Here is a 14,668-nt window from a genome sequence, read left to right as displayed (position 1 = left end):
ATATGAGCTCTCATCATTGTTCATAATACGGCTGATGATGATGATGGTGGTGTCCATGTACTTCACAATAGAGTTCTCCTGATGTCTGGGAGTGCAGTCATGGGTGTACAGTGTGAACAGGAGGGGGCTGAGCACGCAGCCCTGGGGGGGCTCCAGTGTTGAGGCTGATGAGCTCATGAAAAGTCATATTTTTAGATATAAGAAAGTTGACTTATGTGATGATCTCATCCATTGTTGTAGATTAAACTACCCAACAGCTGGCTATATAAAGTGGTAACACACTTATGAACAAGTAGGCTATTAAATAAACATCATATATAACAGTGAGACAGTGACAGGGGGGCATTTTAGGGCACTGCACAATGAGAGCAAATGTACTATGAATAATTGAAATAAATGCTGCTGTCTGATACTCTCAGTCTGCTTAAATAAAGAACCAGAACAGTTCTCCCTCCTCAGTGTTTACATGCTGATGGGACTCTCTGTAAGTGGAAACCAACCTCGTTGGCAGCATCGTCACGTGGTCTCCCATGGTAACCGGCGAGTGTCATCAGTTCCGCTCCGGCAGAAGTGCAGCCTCGGTCTGAGTCCACCGCGACACTTCATAACAACTCCGCTGCTGCTGACTGCTGACTTCACACTGACCCCGACATCTTCCAGAGGAGACCGAGGACAGTCCACGACCCCTCCGAGCCTCGAATACTGTGGGAGGATATTTTTTTAAGGGGAGTGCGAGGAGCTGGAAACCATGAGTCACCTCAGCCCGGGGTGGGTACAGTTTAATGTTTTATATTGAGGAGTGAAGAGAGCTGAGATACAGGCTCCTGTTAAACAAGTGTTAGTCCATGTCTGTGTTATTAGATATAAGGTCAGGCCAGAGATGTTTAAGCTCACCAGTCTCTTAGTTTTGAATACTGTACTTTAAAAAACAGTGAAATGCACTTAAATTGTCGAGCAACAAAGTCACTAATTGACTTTTAATTGGCTGTGCTGAAGCTACTGTTGTCTACTGAAGTCTACCAGTAGGCCCCTATGACTACCAAACAGCTAAACAGCTAACAATTAGCTGCTTTTTTGTGATTCAGTACCTGTAATGTTGATACTAAGACTGAGACTGAGTTGCAAAACTTTTTAAACAGCAGTTCTATTAAACAAAGTGCCTTACTGTGAACAACAAATGGCATTAAATCATCTGAAAGTTAAAGAAGAAACAGCAGAAACAAAGATGGAGAGTTATGTAAAAATATCAGTACCAGTTTCCAGTTTTGAAATGGGCTCAGGTACATTTACTGAGCGAGCCTACAGCACTTAGGTAAAGTTTGAGGTGCTGATTCATTATTCTCCACCATATTTATCTGACAGCTACGGTTACTTTAATGGATTTTATATTAAAAACTGTTGAAATAAGACGCAGTGTTAGATTTGGTAAAATCTGTGTGATTAGAATTTGGTCCATCTCAAACTGCAGCATTAAAGTGCAGCTTACATATTGATATATAAATAATGATAATCCACTAATATAATAACACAGTTGTGCATGTTGTATATGTGCTAATACTTGTATAATTGTATTAAAGTATTTTTCTTCTGTCGTATTTGACTTTAATTCAAGTCAATTACAAAAACTTCTTTCACATGCCATGTGCCTATTGTTCTTAACTACTTAAGGAACTTACTTTATATCAAATACAATTTACAGCATTATATACAGCTATTTGAGCTTATTTTCCAATTTTTTAAAACGTGTTTTAATGTTTTGTCTCTTGATGTCTTCTTACTTGTTTTTAATGTATTTTAAATGCCATTTTTAATGTGTTTTAATGTAATTTTATGCCCCAGTAAAGAACTTTGAGTGTCTGAATTGTGCGATACAAATATGATGATACTAGAGTACATGTTGTGTGTGTTGCCAGCATTTCTATACTTAAGTAAATGTTTAATGCAGTTTTCTTATGTAGTATCTGACTTAAAATCAAGTAAATTATGAATACTTTCACCACTGGGTCGACTGAGTCACACTTATGTTTTACTTTTTTTCAAGTTGTATCCATGCTTAGTTTATTTTAATTACTTTGTAAACCCTATTAACTCCACAGAGACATAATGGACTAAAAGCTACTGTTGGAGAAGAGTGCAGAAACAAACATAGTTCATATATTCACTCCTCTCGACAAACTGTCACAACATACAGTGTATTTCTGCCTCCTCAAAGCACCAGAGTTTCAGAGAGTGTCATGTATAAAATAACAGGTGACAGTCAATCCACAACGTTTTGTTTCAAAGAGAAATCTGCTGCCAAAGACAGAAGACAAAACAAGCCAGAGCCACAAAGAGGAGGCAGACGGGGTTAAGTGTGCCGTCCCCTCCAATTCCTGTGTGTAATCGGACACCGGTAACAGACCCTATAGTTGTAAGATCCTGTTGTCTCGTACACAAATGCTGGAGGAAATCAAACCTGCATTGGAAAGACGCTTTCAGACGAGCTGGGCTGTGGACGAGCTGATGTCCGGTTAATGAGGACAACAAACAAACATGGTGTTGTGTCCCAGTAAAGCATTTGATTGAGGTTCTGGTTTTCTGTTAACTGTAATCAAGAAGTCTCGAGTTTCTCCCGTGGACTTTTATTTAGAAAATGAAGTCTCTTTAGCTGTCTGGGATTGATTCAGTGTCTCTTCTATTCCTGCAGACTTATTTCAGCCTACAACAGTCTCACAGACAAACATCTCGCTGGATATTTCAGCAACACTCGGATCAGGAGACACCTGCATAGAGCCGGACTGGTACGTCAACAGGATGACAGTTATGGTGATGATGATCAGGGCCTGATATCATGTTTTATTAAATATTAGCTACTACGTAGTTTCCATCACTAACAAGCTCTGTTTAGCACAGCTGCATTAAACATTGTTTACAAGCTGAGATGGAATGCACTTTATCTGGCAGATTTGATGCAAACAAAACAAAGTTAGTAAGTTTAGTTAGAAGAGAATCAAAAGGTGTCGTTTGATGATGTTGTGAAGTAGCGTGGGATGATGGGAGTTGCTTGATTCATAGTTGAACACCTACCATTGCTGATTTATGTTTATGTTATATTTCTACACAAAGTATCAGCTGCCGGTGACCTCAGTTTGAAAACCACCCTCACAAACCTGTATAGACTGAACCCTGCTGACACTGTTGTTGTCATCAGATCACCCGGAGTGGCCGTATTGTTCCAGAGAAGGAGTACAGACACAAGCTGACTCAGAGAGCCCACCAGAGACACGTTCGAGAATGCCTGGCCCAGGCCATTTTCCACAAGGTGCTGGAGATGGAGGTGGGGGGAACACAGTGTACCAGAGGAACAACAACAGTCAAAACACTGTCAGCTAAACTGTGCCTCTCCCTGCATATTAAATGATGGTAATTTCTTCTCTGTCCTCCTTCCATGCAGCGTGTCCACCAAATAGAGATCAAAAGGAGACTGGAGGAGTTTGCAAGGAGGGAAAGAGTGCACAAGATCAAGGTACATCATTTACATTTAAACACTGCTCTGTAAGCTAATGATTCACCGTCCTCCTTGAGTGTCCAATTTTTGTCTTAAATAATTATCATTCACCATTATTTATATGTAAGTTTTTATACAAATATATCTCAATTTGAAAACAAAAGGCGACAATATTAATAAATGGTCTCATTTGGAAGGTGGATCGCTGTAAAAGGTATGAAGAAGACATCATCCGCATCCTGTCGCCACGCCCACCCACGGGCGCCAGAGGCATCCGAAAACAGCACTCTGGGCCAGAGGGGGAGCACTCTGAGTCCTCTGAGTCCGTGAGTCAAAACATCTGTCTTAATCCGGTGTCATATCACATGTAATATGTCGTCACTTGCGAATGATACAGGAAACCTTTTTGACCAATCAGGAACAGATCAAGTGCCATTGATATTTGACCTTTTACTGTGTCTCCATCATGCAACACAGGTTTTTTAAAGCCTTTAAAGATGTCTGGGTGTGTGTTTAAAATGATGACATTTAATTAAAGGAATAGTTCAACATTTTGGGTTGATTGACTTTCTTTATGAGAAATAGACGAGTAGTATTGTTACTACTCTCGTGTCAGTACAATAAATGTGAAGCTGCAGCCAGTTAGCTTAGCATAAAGACAGGAGGGAAAAGCTCTAAATATCACTTATTAACATATTTTATCCATAAAAGGTAGTAAAAATGACAAGTTGTGTTTTTTATTGTGGGTAATGTGCCAGATTATTTCTTGGCCATGAGTCTTCCTTGAGTTTCCACTGGTTGCTGGGCAACAGCTTACCTTTGGACAGAGCCAGGCTAGCTGTTTCCTCGTTTCCAGTCTTTATGCTAGGCTAAGATAAATGCCTGCTGCCTTCAGATCAGATTTATCTACCATGCAGACACGTATCAATGCACCATCCTTCTGAGTTTTGTCAATAATTTGATGAACTGAGATATCATGTGTGATGTTGGTGATGATGTTTCATCTTCAGCCAGACACCCTCAATTTCACTTCAATGGACAAAAACAAATTAAAGACTGTTTTAATCATGTAAACTCGGTCACAAGTGACTTGTGTATATTCTTTCAGGCGATGAGCGTCTGTCTGTGATGAGAATCATTATCTACGCCCGCTTATGATCTCTGCACTCAAGTCTGAAGAGCTGTCTCAGCTGCTGTTTGCTCTGTGTGCAAACAAGAGTGTTTCAAATGAAGAAGTGGGATTAGAAGTGTGTTATCTTTGAAATATGAAAAGTCACAGACCTTGATGCCAGAATAAATATAGCTGGTAATGCCGGCGTTAATCTCTGTTTACCCTGTGAAATCTCTCACCTCTTGAGTCTGCAAACATCTTACACTTCAGCAGGCCGAGGCTTGTTTGAAATACATCAACGGTGGTACGTTGGATTGAATGTGAAGGGCAGATAACGTTAAATTAAAATACCACAACATATTGAGAATAGCAGCAGCATGCATAGGTGACATGCAAAAACCAACACACATGTAATAATGCCAAATTAAGCAATACAATTCACAGTCTTGTATACTTTGTGTTGTATTCAGTGTATGAAGTTTCGACTGTAATTTATAGGTTATAATAATAATAATCATAACGTTTTCCAATAAAAAAATATGTTCTAAGCAGTTTTTTAAAAACAGGTAATGTGTTTTTGAGCCTAATGTCCTCATGCAGGGAATTCCAGAGCTGAGGGTCTCTGATGGCAGAAGCCCAGTCGCCATTGGTCATCAGCCTTGACCTCGGAAAACCTTGCATGGGAAACTAAGAGGATCCCAGATTGCAATTTGGAATCGAATGTGATACCGAGATTTCTGCTGAAGATTTTATATTGGTTGCCATGGTTTCCACAGCAATAAACATGAATGCTGACTGTACGTGTGTGTTATGTGTGCTGCAGCCGGGCTCATCTCGACCCAACACGGCTCCGGGGAAGATGCAGAGGCCGGTGCGTCTGAAGCCAATCCACAGTAACAGCACCACGGCGTCGCTCAGACGCAGCTCCCCTTACAGACCCCTCGATTCCTCCAATGAGAACGACCAGCCATTCAACTGCACTGTGAGGCCGTGACACATGAGACACTCTCATTCATTCAGTCCTCCATTTAAGTGCTTGCTTGCACAGAGGAGCATTTCTCTACAGATAAAAATCATTTTTATTTTTTGTTTGGTTCTAGAGTGAGACCAATATTATCTACCCTTGGTCACAGTGTTTGGAAACGGCTCTTTAAAGATGTGCTGTTCTGTACTGTACTGTTTTCACACCACATGCGAGTGAATAACTGTGTTAACCTCTCTCCCAGATGGAGTCCCGCAGACGTTTGAACACAAAGGAGGCCTCTCGAGGCATCTCACCCTACTGCCTCCCCGTCATCAACAACTTCGTCACACCAGTGCCTCCAACCACGAAGAGGAAGGAGAGGGGGTTAAAGGTCAATACCAGCGGCACGCTCAGAGGCCGCAGACTGCGTCCTACCACCGCCTCCAGCGGAGCTGACGTCAATGAGGTTTTTTATCTCTCTTTATGTTTTCCCTGGCGGCAAAAGTTTCCACAACAAACTTACAACCTGCAGCCTCTTCGGATTAATTAGGAACAACAATTAAAATTTCCAGGCGATGCTTAGATTTTTGCAAGACTCAGCAGGATAGGGTTATGAAATAGGACTTCTTATGTGTGTTTCATACATTTGTACGCCTTAACTTCGCCAAAATGCAAACACAGTACAGTGTATAGATTTTCTATTACTTCATCCGTATCCACAAAGTATTGTTAAATACAGTATATTTGCTTAATTATCAGTTATTTGCATTATATTTGTCATTATAGAGAGTAAATCTCATTAGAACATTAGATCAGTTGCATCAAATGTGGGATTTGGAAGTCAAAATCATTTCTTAAACTGGATTAAATTGATATCAATCTGACCCCAACCTGCCTTTTTCTCCGTCCAGGACCCCCCCATGTTGAGGAGCTCTGTGCACCAGAGCAGAGTGTCTGTGAACATGACGTACTTTGGCAAATCAGTGCATCTCTCCCACGACCTGAGCGACATGAGGGATGAGGTCAAAGTGTTTCAGCAACACTGTGGAGGAGAGAACCTGTGTGTTTACAAAGGCATGCTCCGCGAGGGAGGTCAGTGTGAGGGTCTGTGGTTCTGAGTTGTATGATTGAGAACACAAATAAGGGAAATCCAATTGTTTAGATGACTTTGAGCAAACAAAACAACTCTGTTAAAGGGTCACCAAGTCTAAAGGATAGTGAGTTATTTCTGTTGTTACCTGTCTTGAAAATGTTCCCACTCCTCATCTCCATCCTCAGAGACTTTCCAGTTTATCTCAAGGCGACACCGAGGTTACCCCTTCAGCCTGACCTTCTTCCTGAATGGGCTGCAGGTGGAGCGCCTGAGCTCCTGCTGCGAGTTCAAACACAGGAAGGGCTCTAGACTTGGCGGCAGGCACGGACACTTTGGCTTCTCCAGCGTAGAGAGGGCCTCTCCCTGCTACAAGTAAGGTCTCTTCTTAAAGGCAAACTGTGTGTTAAAAGTGGAACTCGACTTATTTTACTCATTAAAATGTGTTCACAGGTCTTGGGGAGTACTACTGCATATATGAAAAAAAGTTGTATGAAGCATTTGGTGGCTCCAGAGGAAGCTGCATGAAATCTGCTAAATTGCCTTTAGTGATGTCACTTGAGTCAGTTGGGTCTGAAGATTATTAGTTTAAAAATGAAAACAAATCTGAGGTGTTTGAAGTTAGATAGAAGTGAGCTCACCAGACCTCTATAGCACTCTCCTCGTCTCTGCTTTAAGCTAGAAGCAACTGTCAGCAATCAAGTTGCATTGTGGGTAATGTAGGCCAGAGGAGGAGGAGGAAGAATGCCTTTTTTTGCCCATCATGTTATAGGAGTGCAATAAATCAATGGAGTACAAACTATTCGTCTAGGTGCATCATAGCTATGGGATTGGACAAAAAGCCCACTCCTCCACCAAAGAGGGTCAGAGAGGACAGAGGAAGAGAAGAGTCATTCATCAGCTTAAAGGATGCTCCTGAGATGAAGACAGAGAGGGCTGGAGAGGACGCTGCATCCCATTCAGAGTGTGAAACAAGCCAACAGCAGGACATGGAGACACAAGTCGAAGAAGAAACAGCAGCTGGGGAGGACAAAGTCAGAGATGGTACAGTGACTATGCCAAAAAAGGGCATTTATGTAACAGACTTCGCAGATCTTTTCTGTACAGTGTATCTCAATGACTTTTCTGTACATCTTCCTCTTCAGATTATGAGGAAGACTTTGAAGCAGACGATGAGGGCCCTGTGGAAGATGCCGAGGCAAAAGAAAAGAAATCCCCGTCTCCATCCAGTGAAACTCAAAGGCAGGTGAAAGAGAGAGATGCCTCTGAGACGGAGGACGACGAGAAGGATGGTGGGTGAAATCCCTTGTTTGAAAAAATCTTTCAAGTACTGCATGAGAACAAAATGAGACTGAGAGTTAAAAGCATAATTTATTCAGTTGACAACTGCTTTTAATGCAGAAAAACAGAATCACTCTGTCTTTTCAAGGCCAACACTAATTTCTGATTTTTGAGCACAGATTTCAATGAGATGTTGAACTTTATATGTGTCAAACCATCTGATGTATTTTCCTACTTTGAAATGAGACTGCTAATAAAATGGGAGTTTGGAGAGAGATTTTTTTGTTAAAGAATTTAAAGTGCTTCATCTTTCTTGCGCAGAAGACATAAAGTCTCGTTCAGGCTCCAGCTCCCCGGGCAGCGAACAAGAGGAAAGCGATACTGAAGCCGTGAAAGACTCCAGAGAGGACGAGAAAGCAGACCAACCTCAAGAGGTCGATCAAGAGGAAACTGCTGTTCCACCAGATGAAATAGACCCTGTCACTGAGACCGAGGCTGCTGCGGTGAAAGACTCTGACATACACAACAGTGCGGGGGACAGCACAGAGATAGACATCTCTGACACCAGCGTTCCCGCTGGGAACAAGCAGAGTGACGACACCTCCGGAGACAGAGAGGTTGAGAAAACTGTAGATGAGTGCAAACAGGAGGAGGAACCGGAGAGGGGTGAGTATAAACCAACAGATACAGCTCTGGAGCTTTCACCTGAGTGAGAACATGGATCCATCTTGAATGGAGGTTTTTCCACTATTATAACAACCACTTTATTTGAGTCTGAATCAGTGCCACCGGACCGGGTGTGTACAGCCCTGACAACAACTTAGTAGCTATCACAGTGTTATCAGTGCTGTAGTGTCAGTTTGAGATATTTGAAGTAACATTGTTGGGTTGTTGTAAAATGTAATAGTGGAAAAATGACTTGTGTGTTTTTGTTTATCTTTCCTTGTTTGTGTTTGAGGATTTCTGTCTGATCCACTTTTAAATGTCAATTTTTTTTTTTTCAAAATGTTTCACCTTTAAGATTTTGGTTGTAATTTTATCACTCCTGGCAATATTTTTAGGTTTAAAAACATTTCCTAACGTTGCTTTTTACTGATTGTATTTGTTCTTAAAGGGGCTGTGTGGAACGTCTGTGTTGTGTTGGAAGCTGGTCGTTATCGTTTATGTTAGCGGGCTCCATTTCTCAACTAACGTTAGCTACTGATGCTCTCTGTTAGCAGAGAGAGGATCCGAGACGAGGCACTCGAGAACGTGCATAAAGTGACACCCTTTAAACTGTCGTGGAAAATCTGACCTCCTTTGCAAAGAAATCCACAGTCCAGCAGCATTAAACAGCTTAAACAAATCGACCACAGGCTTGTATAGACAACCAAGAGAGACGGGGAAGGTCTCATATTTCACATCATGTTACAATTCGCTCACATATTGCCAATAAAAAAGTGATTAATACGCCTATTTATAAACTGCTGCAAATTGTTACATAGAGCGCCTTTAAAGCTGCACAATGCGGCTCTATCTAGTTAAAGCAAAACTTATGTGAAGTAAACAAACATTTCCAAACATAGCTCTGTAAAAACAAAAGGGAAACGTCTGTGGGGGGTAACAATGCAATCAGAAGAGGAGGAGGAAGCAGCCGCTGATGTAGAAGTACATAAATTTCCATACTGGACAAGTCTCAGTATTTCAAAAAGCTCAAAATATGCAGCTGTGAAGAGTCCCTGCATGTTCAAGTATCACGTGTTCAGAAAATGTATTATTAACGAAACCAGGATTGTAGGTAGACCTCCTCAACCAAAGTTGTTTCCACATTCAGACTGTGCTTTTGGGATCTACTTGCACAAACACTTCAGTGCCAAAATCAAGTGTTTTTCATCAGCTAGAGTTCACATCCTGAAACTACATGAAGTTTGCATTGTGTTTCCATTTTGGTTGTGTACTGAGTGATGCTTGTTTATGTCTTTTTTTTTCTTTCTGCGCATGTTGTGTTGCTCCGTTATGTTTGCACCTGTAAAGATTAAAGACATCTTTGTTTCATTCATGGCTGGATGTTTCTTCATTGGCTCAGTTCTCTCATTGGATTTACATTGTTCAAATTCTGCTTCGTTCATTTTAACATCCGGACATCATGCGTCACAATCAGTCCATCCTGCACTGGCCTAAATGTTTGCTTAATGTCTCTTTTTGTTTCCCCAAGCCAAATCTGTGCAGGAGAAGCTGGCAGAGGCCATCCTGAAGGAGCCGCAGTGTAGCTCCGAGCCTGAACTGAGCGACACCAGTACTGAGGAGGAGGAGGACTCCGCAAGTAAAGGATCTGCGCAGGACAACAAGGGTACCAGATTCTCATTTTCTTTCTTATTAAAATGAATCAGCTACACAACAGAATCCATATTTTCCTAAAATATCTGTCAATTGTATTTGCAGATGCAGTTCCAGAGAAATCAGTGGCATGCACAGAGCAGCAGCAGACCCTCGTAGAGGAGACCAAATGTGAGGAAGATGTTGGTGGTGAAGCTGAAGTGGTGGTACTGGATCCGGAAGAGACTTCTGATCCAAAAGAACAAGAGGTTGAAACCGAACAAGAACCCCAACAGGACGGTGAAGAGAAGGTCAAAACAGATGAAGAAGATGAAAAGGCTGCGTCAGAAGAAAACACAACAGAGAATAATAAATCAGAGGATACAGCTCTGCATCCTGTATCTGAAGAGAAAATGGCTGAAGATGACAAGACTTCAGAGCCTCAAGAAGATGCAGCAGCAAAACCCACTGATGCTGCAGAGAAAGACGAAGAGGAACCTGGAGTGGAGGCTGAGGCGCAGCCCGACGAGACGGGGCAAGGGGCAAAAACTAGTGAAGAGGATGAGTCATCGGTATCAGAGCCAAATAAAAAGACTGATGAGACAGCAGCGGCAGATAATGCAGAGGCGGAGGCGATGACAGCGAGCGAGACAATGGAGATGAAAGCAGAGCCCTCAGAGGAGCGAGAGGCCCTCGACTGTGAAGAGGCACCTGTAACCGACACAGAGGAGAGGCAGCAGGAAGACAGCGAAGACAGAGCCGCAGCAGCAGCATCAGAAACAGAAGTCACAGCGGAGAATTCAAGCAGCTCGCTGGAGGGGAGCGGAGACACCACAGTTGAAAAAACAGCAGAAACAAGTGGGGACAATGCAAAAGATGAGAGCAATAAAGATGATATTATAGAAGAGGAAGCAGAGGAAGTGTCAGCAGCAGAGGCTAAGGAAGATGACAATCAACAAGAAATGTGTGATGAGGGAGAAGAGCAGACAGAAAAATCTGTGGAATTAGATGATAACGTAGAGGAGAAATGTGAAGAGGAAGGTAAGGAGGAAGAAAAGCAAACAAATCCAGTTGAGATAACAGAAGGTCACAATAGTGAGGAAAGCAAAGCAGATGATAAAGACGAAACAGAAGGAGAGGAGAATAATGAGAGTAAGACAGACGAGAGGGTAGAAGATGAGGAAAACACTTCAGAGTTGACTAAAAGTGACTCAAACGCTGAAGGAAAGGCACATGAACAAGCAGAGAAAACTCATGGCGAAGAAGTTGCAGTTGAAGAGAAGGAAGACGAATCAGAAAAGACGGAGAAAGATGAGGACAGTGAATGCGTCAAGAACGAAAACGACGAGCAAGAATCTGAAGAAAAGGCAGCGGCGACTGATACAGCTAATGAGAGTGAAAAGATAAGTGAGACAAACACAGCTGCCGATGAAGGACAGGATGATGAGGCAGAAAAAGATCAGAATGAGAACAACGCTGAGCAAAGTGAAGCTGCCAAGAATGAAGATGATGAAGAATCTGAAGAGAAAAAAGTGGCATCTGACGAGACTGCAGCGGGAGAAGAAACATCTGAGATTGTAGAAGAACCTGAGAAAAGTGCAGAAGCAGACTTGGATAAAAATAATGTGATAATATCTGATGGAAATATTGTTGAGTCAGAGGATGTAGGTGACGGTGAAGCAGCAAATGCAGCGGATGAGCCTGAGGAGACACCAAACAACGAGATAGAGGGTGAAGATGTGACGGAAGAAGCTGAAAAAGGAGGCGACAACAATGACGATGGAGAAATTGATGCTGAAAATGGAGAAATTTCTACAGGAGCGGAGAAAAAAACTCACAAGGATGAGGGAGAGGCTCAAACTGATGGCAAAAATGACGTGAAAACAGAAGAAGAAACAGAAAACGAGATAAAAACTGAGGAAGATGAGAGCACAGAGGTAGAAGAAGTAACTGTGGAGTCAGGAGACGGTGCTGAAAAACATGAAGACAACAAAGTTGATCAGGGCTCTGACACTGATGTGGTAGAAAGCGAGGCTAAGGAAGGGGACGAGAGTGTGGAAAAGCAAGATGAATCGCCAAAAAACAACTGTGAGCCAGAGACATCTGGAACGGAAATAAAAGAGGAATCTAAATCAGATGACAGAAAGGAAGGAGAGGAAAGAAAACAAGATGAAAATGGCAACATATCTGACCCTGATCATGAAAACAGAGATACAGATTTGATCAAAACAAACGATAACATCCAGAGTAACAACAATGAGGTGATTGTTGCATCCCCAACTGATCAGGGACAATCTTCAACACCCTTAGATGATACAGCTCCAGACGAGTCCAGCGAACCGTCTAAGACCGACAAACACCCACAAGCTGGGGAAAACACTTCTGTCGTTGACCTCTCTGCTGCCGACGGAGAAAATGGAGACACAGAAGAGGCGAGCAAGGCCTCGGAGGAAGGAGCGAGTGTGCTGTTCAAACCTCAAGCACAGTCGTCCCCGCTTAGTCAAAACAACCAGGCTGAAAACACAGAAGAGAGCGGTACAGTAGGTAAAGAAACCCCAGAGGCCTTAGCAACAGAAGACAGCACAGATCTGGTCAAAAACTGGGTGACCATGCACCAAAAATCCAAGTTTTTTGAGACGTTTGTTGAACCTTTAGAAGACTTTAAGGGATCAGAAGCGAAAGTATCCAACTCTGATGAAGAAGCGACACAATCTACAGAGCCGCAGAGATCAGAGAGTCCACTTAAGATGGTAAAGATGTCTGAAAATGCAGAACAAGAGCAAACAGTAAAAGGTATAAATGAGTCAAAGGACGAAACCGAAGAAGAAGCTGTGGAGAGCAGTCATGCTGAAGATGCAGAGAAAGACCCTGTCAAAGAGGCTGAAGAGACTGAGGTGAAAGAGTTAATACCAGAAGCAGAGAGTGAACAAAACGATAAAGAGTCTGTGAAAGGGCGAGACCTAGAAGAGAACAAAGAAAGCGAAGGATCTCTGAAAGAAGATGAAGTTCAAGAGGGTTTAATTCAGAACACAGAGCAAACTGATATTTCCAAAACGGAAGTGGAAAGCATCGCAGGTACTCATCATTCAGTCACTAGTGGCAGACATGAGAGCATCTCTGAGAACCAAGCTGAGGAGAAAACTACCGATGGGCTGAACGGGCCGGACTTGAGTGAAAAACAAACAACAGTTGAAGAGATCAAAGATCCTCTACCCTCATCCGAAACAGAAGAGCACCGTGAGCATTCAACAGGTCCAGAAGGGCTCTCTGAATTGAAGACAAATGAGCTGAAAGAGACAGAAGAAACGTGGGAAAGAAGTCGAGAAGTAACAGAAATAACTGATTTTACAGAAGATGGGAGCCAGGAGGAGTCCCCTCCTGAAGAGACTCAACCCAAACCGCCAGACGAGAGCATCAGCGGAGACAGAAGAGGCGTGCAGCTAATCCGAGACATCCAGCACACTCTCAGTAAAGACCGGCTGAGCACTTTCTCAGTGGATGAAACATTGTTCGGTCGAAGTTCACATCCTTTGCTGACTGCTGCGAGGACAGAAAGTGGTCATTAGAGCTGTGGCACCGAGGTACAGTGATGCCTTACTTGCTTTTTTTTAAAGTAAACATATAAAAGAAGAAAAGTTAGAAGAAAATATAAAAAGCTTAAGACTTGCAGACATTTACCAGAAAGTGCCTTCACACAGCGATTAGACAATCAGATTAAGAGCTAGAAACAAAATATTTGTAGCGATCAGGAAATGTAATCTGATCTTAGTGTTGACAGCGGAGGTCAAGTGTCTTGTGGTTTCTGTGTTTACATTACAATGACTTCTTCTTAGATAGCCTTCATCCTTCAATCACCCAAAAGAAGCTTCACGATGAGTTTTGACTGCTGATGAATGTTTACAATAGGCCGTCTCTTCCTATTGTTGATAACAAAGAGGCGTAGTTTGTGTGAGGTATCAAGTATGGCTGCTATCACCTATTACCTGTAAACAGATACTCTCCCACTCACGCTCACATATGATTGAATAATTCATCGTTGTTGGACTCCTGCAGCTTAGTTAGTGCACTTTACATTTCCAATGAGTGCTGGGCACAGGCACGATGTTACAGGAGGTGCACTGTGTCGATGATAATTTGAGTCTTTTGGCGTTTTAAAATGGTTATATGTTTGGATGATGTCAAGACAAATAAATGCATAGGAACATCAGGAATGCTAACTTTAGATAACATTAATGGTTAATTCATATTTAGGCTGCTAATAAGTTAAATAAAACAGTGGTAACATTGTGAAATGTCAAGTTTAGGCACATAATGTGCATTATTGCTGCTAACACTACCTCTTATTAGAAAGAAACATATTCTTCAAGGTAAGTTGACTGCAAAATCAGAAATACATAATTTTCCTCTGTCTTGTAGTGTTATTTTTCCATCTAGATTGTT

The 14,668-nt window shown here is 42.2% G+C and overlaps 1 protein-coding gene across 1 annotated transcript; it reads left to right on the top strand.

The window, feature by feature from the left end:
• Positions 1 to 748: 748 nt before the first annotated feature.
• Positions 749 to 13,794, top strand: erich3 (glutamate-rich 3). Its single transcript, XM_073476434.1, has 15 exons — positions 749 to 768; positions 2,687 to 2,780; positions 3,191 to 3,316; positions 3,434 to 3,505; positions 3,685 to 3,813; positions 5,422 to 5,580; positions 5,825 to 6,028; positions 6,474 to 6,654; positions 6,841 to 7,027; positions 7,464 to 7,696; positions 7,798 to 7,944; positions 8,255 to 8,599; positions 10,128 to 10,262; positions 10,355 to 12,708; positions 12,742 to 13,794. Exons 1-15 carry the CDS (start codon positions 749 to 751, stop codon positions 13,792 to 13,794), a joined length of 5,439 nt encoding a protein of 1,812 aa, XP_073332535.1.
• The last annotated feature ends 874 nt before the right edge of the window (positions 13,795 to 14,668 follow it).

Source organism: Pagrus major, chromosome 11 (assembly GCF_040436345.1).
Source record: "Pagrus major chromosome 11, Pma_NU_1.0".
Classification (NCBI taxonomy): Eukaryota; Metazoa; Chordata; class Actinopteri; order Spariformes; family Sparidae; genus Pagrus; species Pagrus major.
The sequence above is the reverse complement of the archived record's forward strand: the minus strand, read 5'-3'. Positions and strand labels throughout refer to the sequence as shown.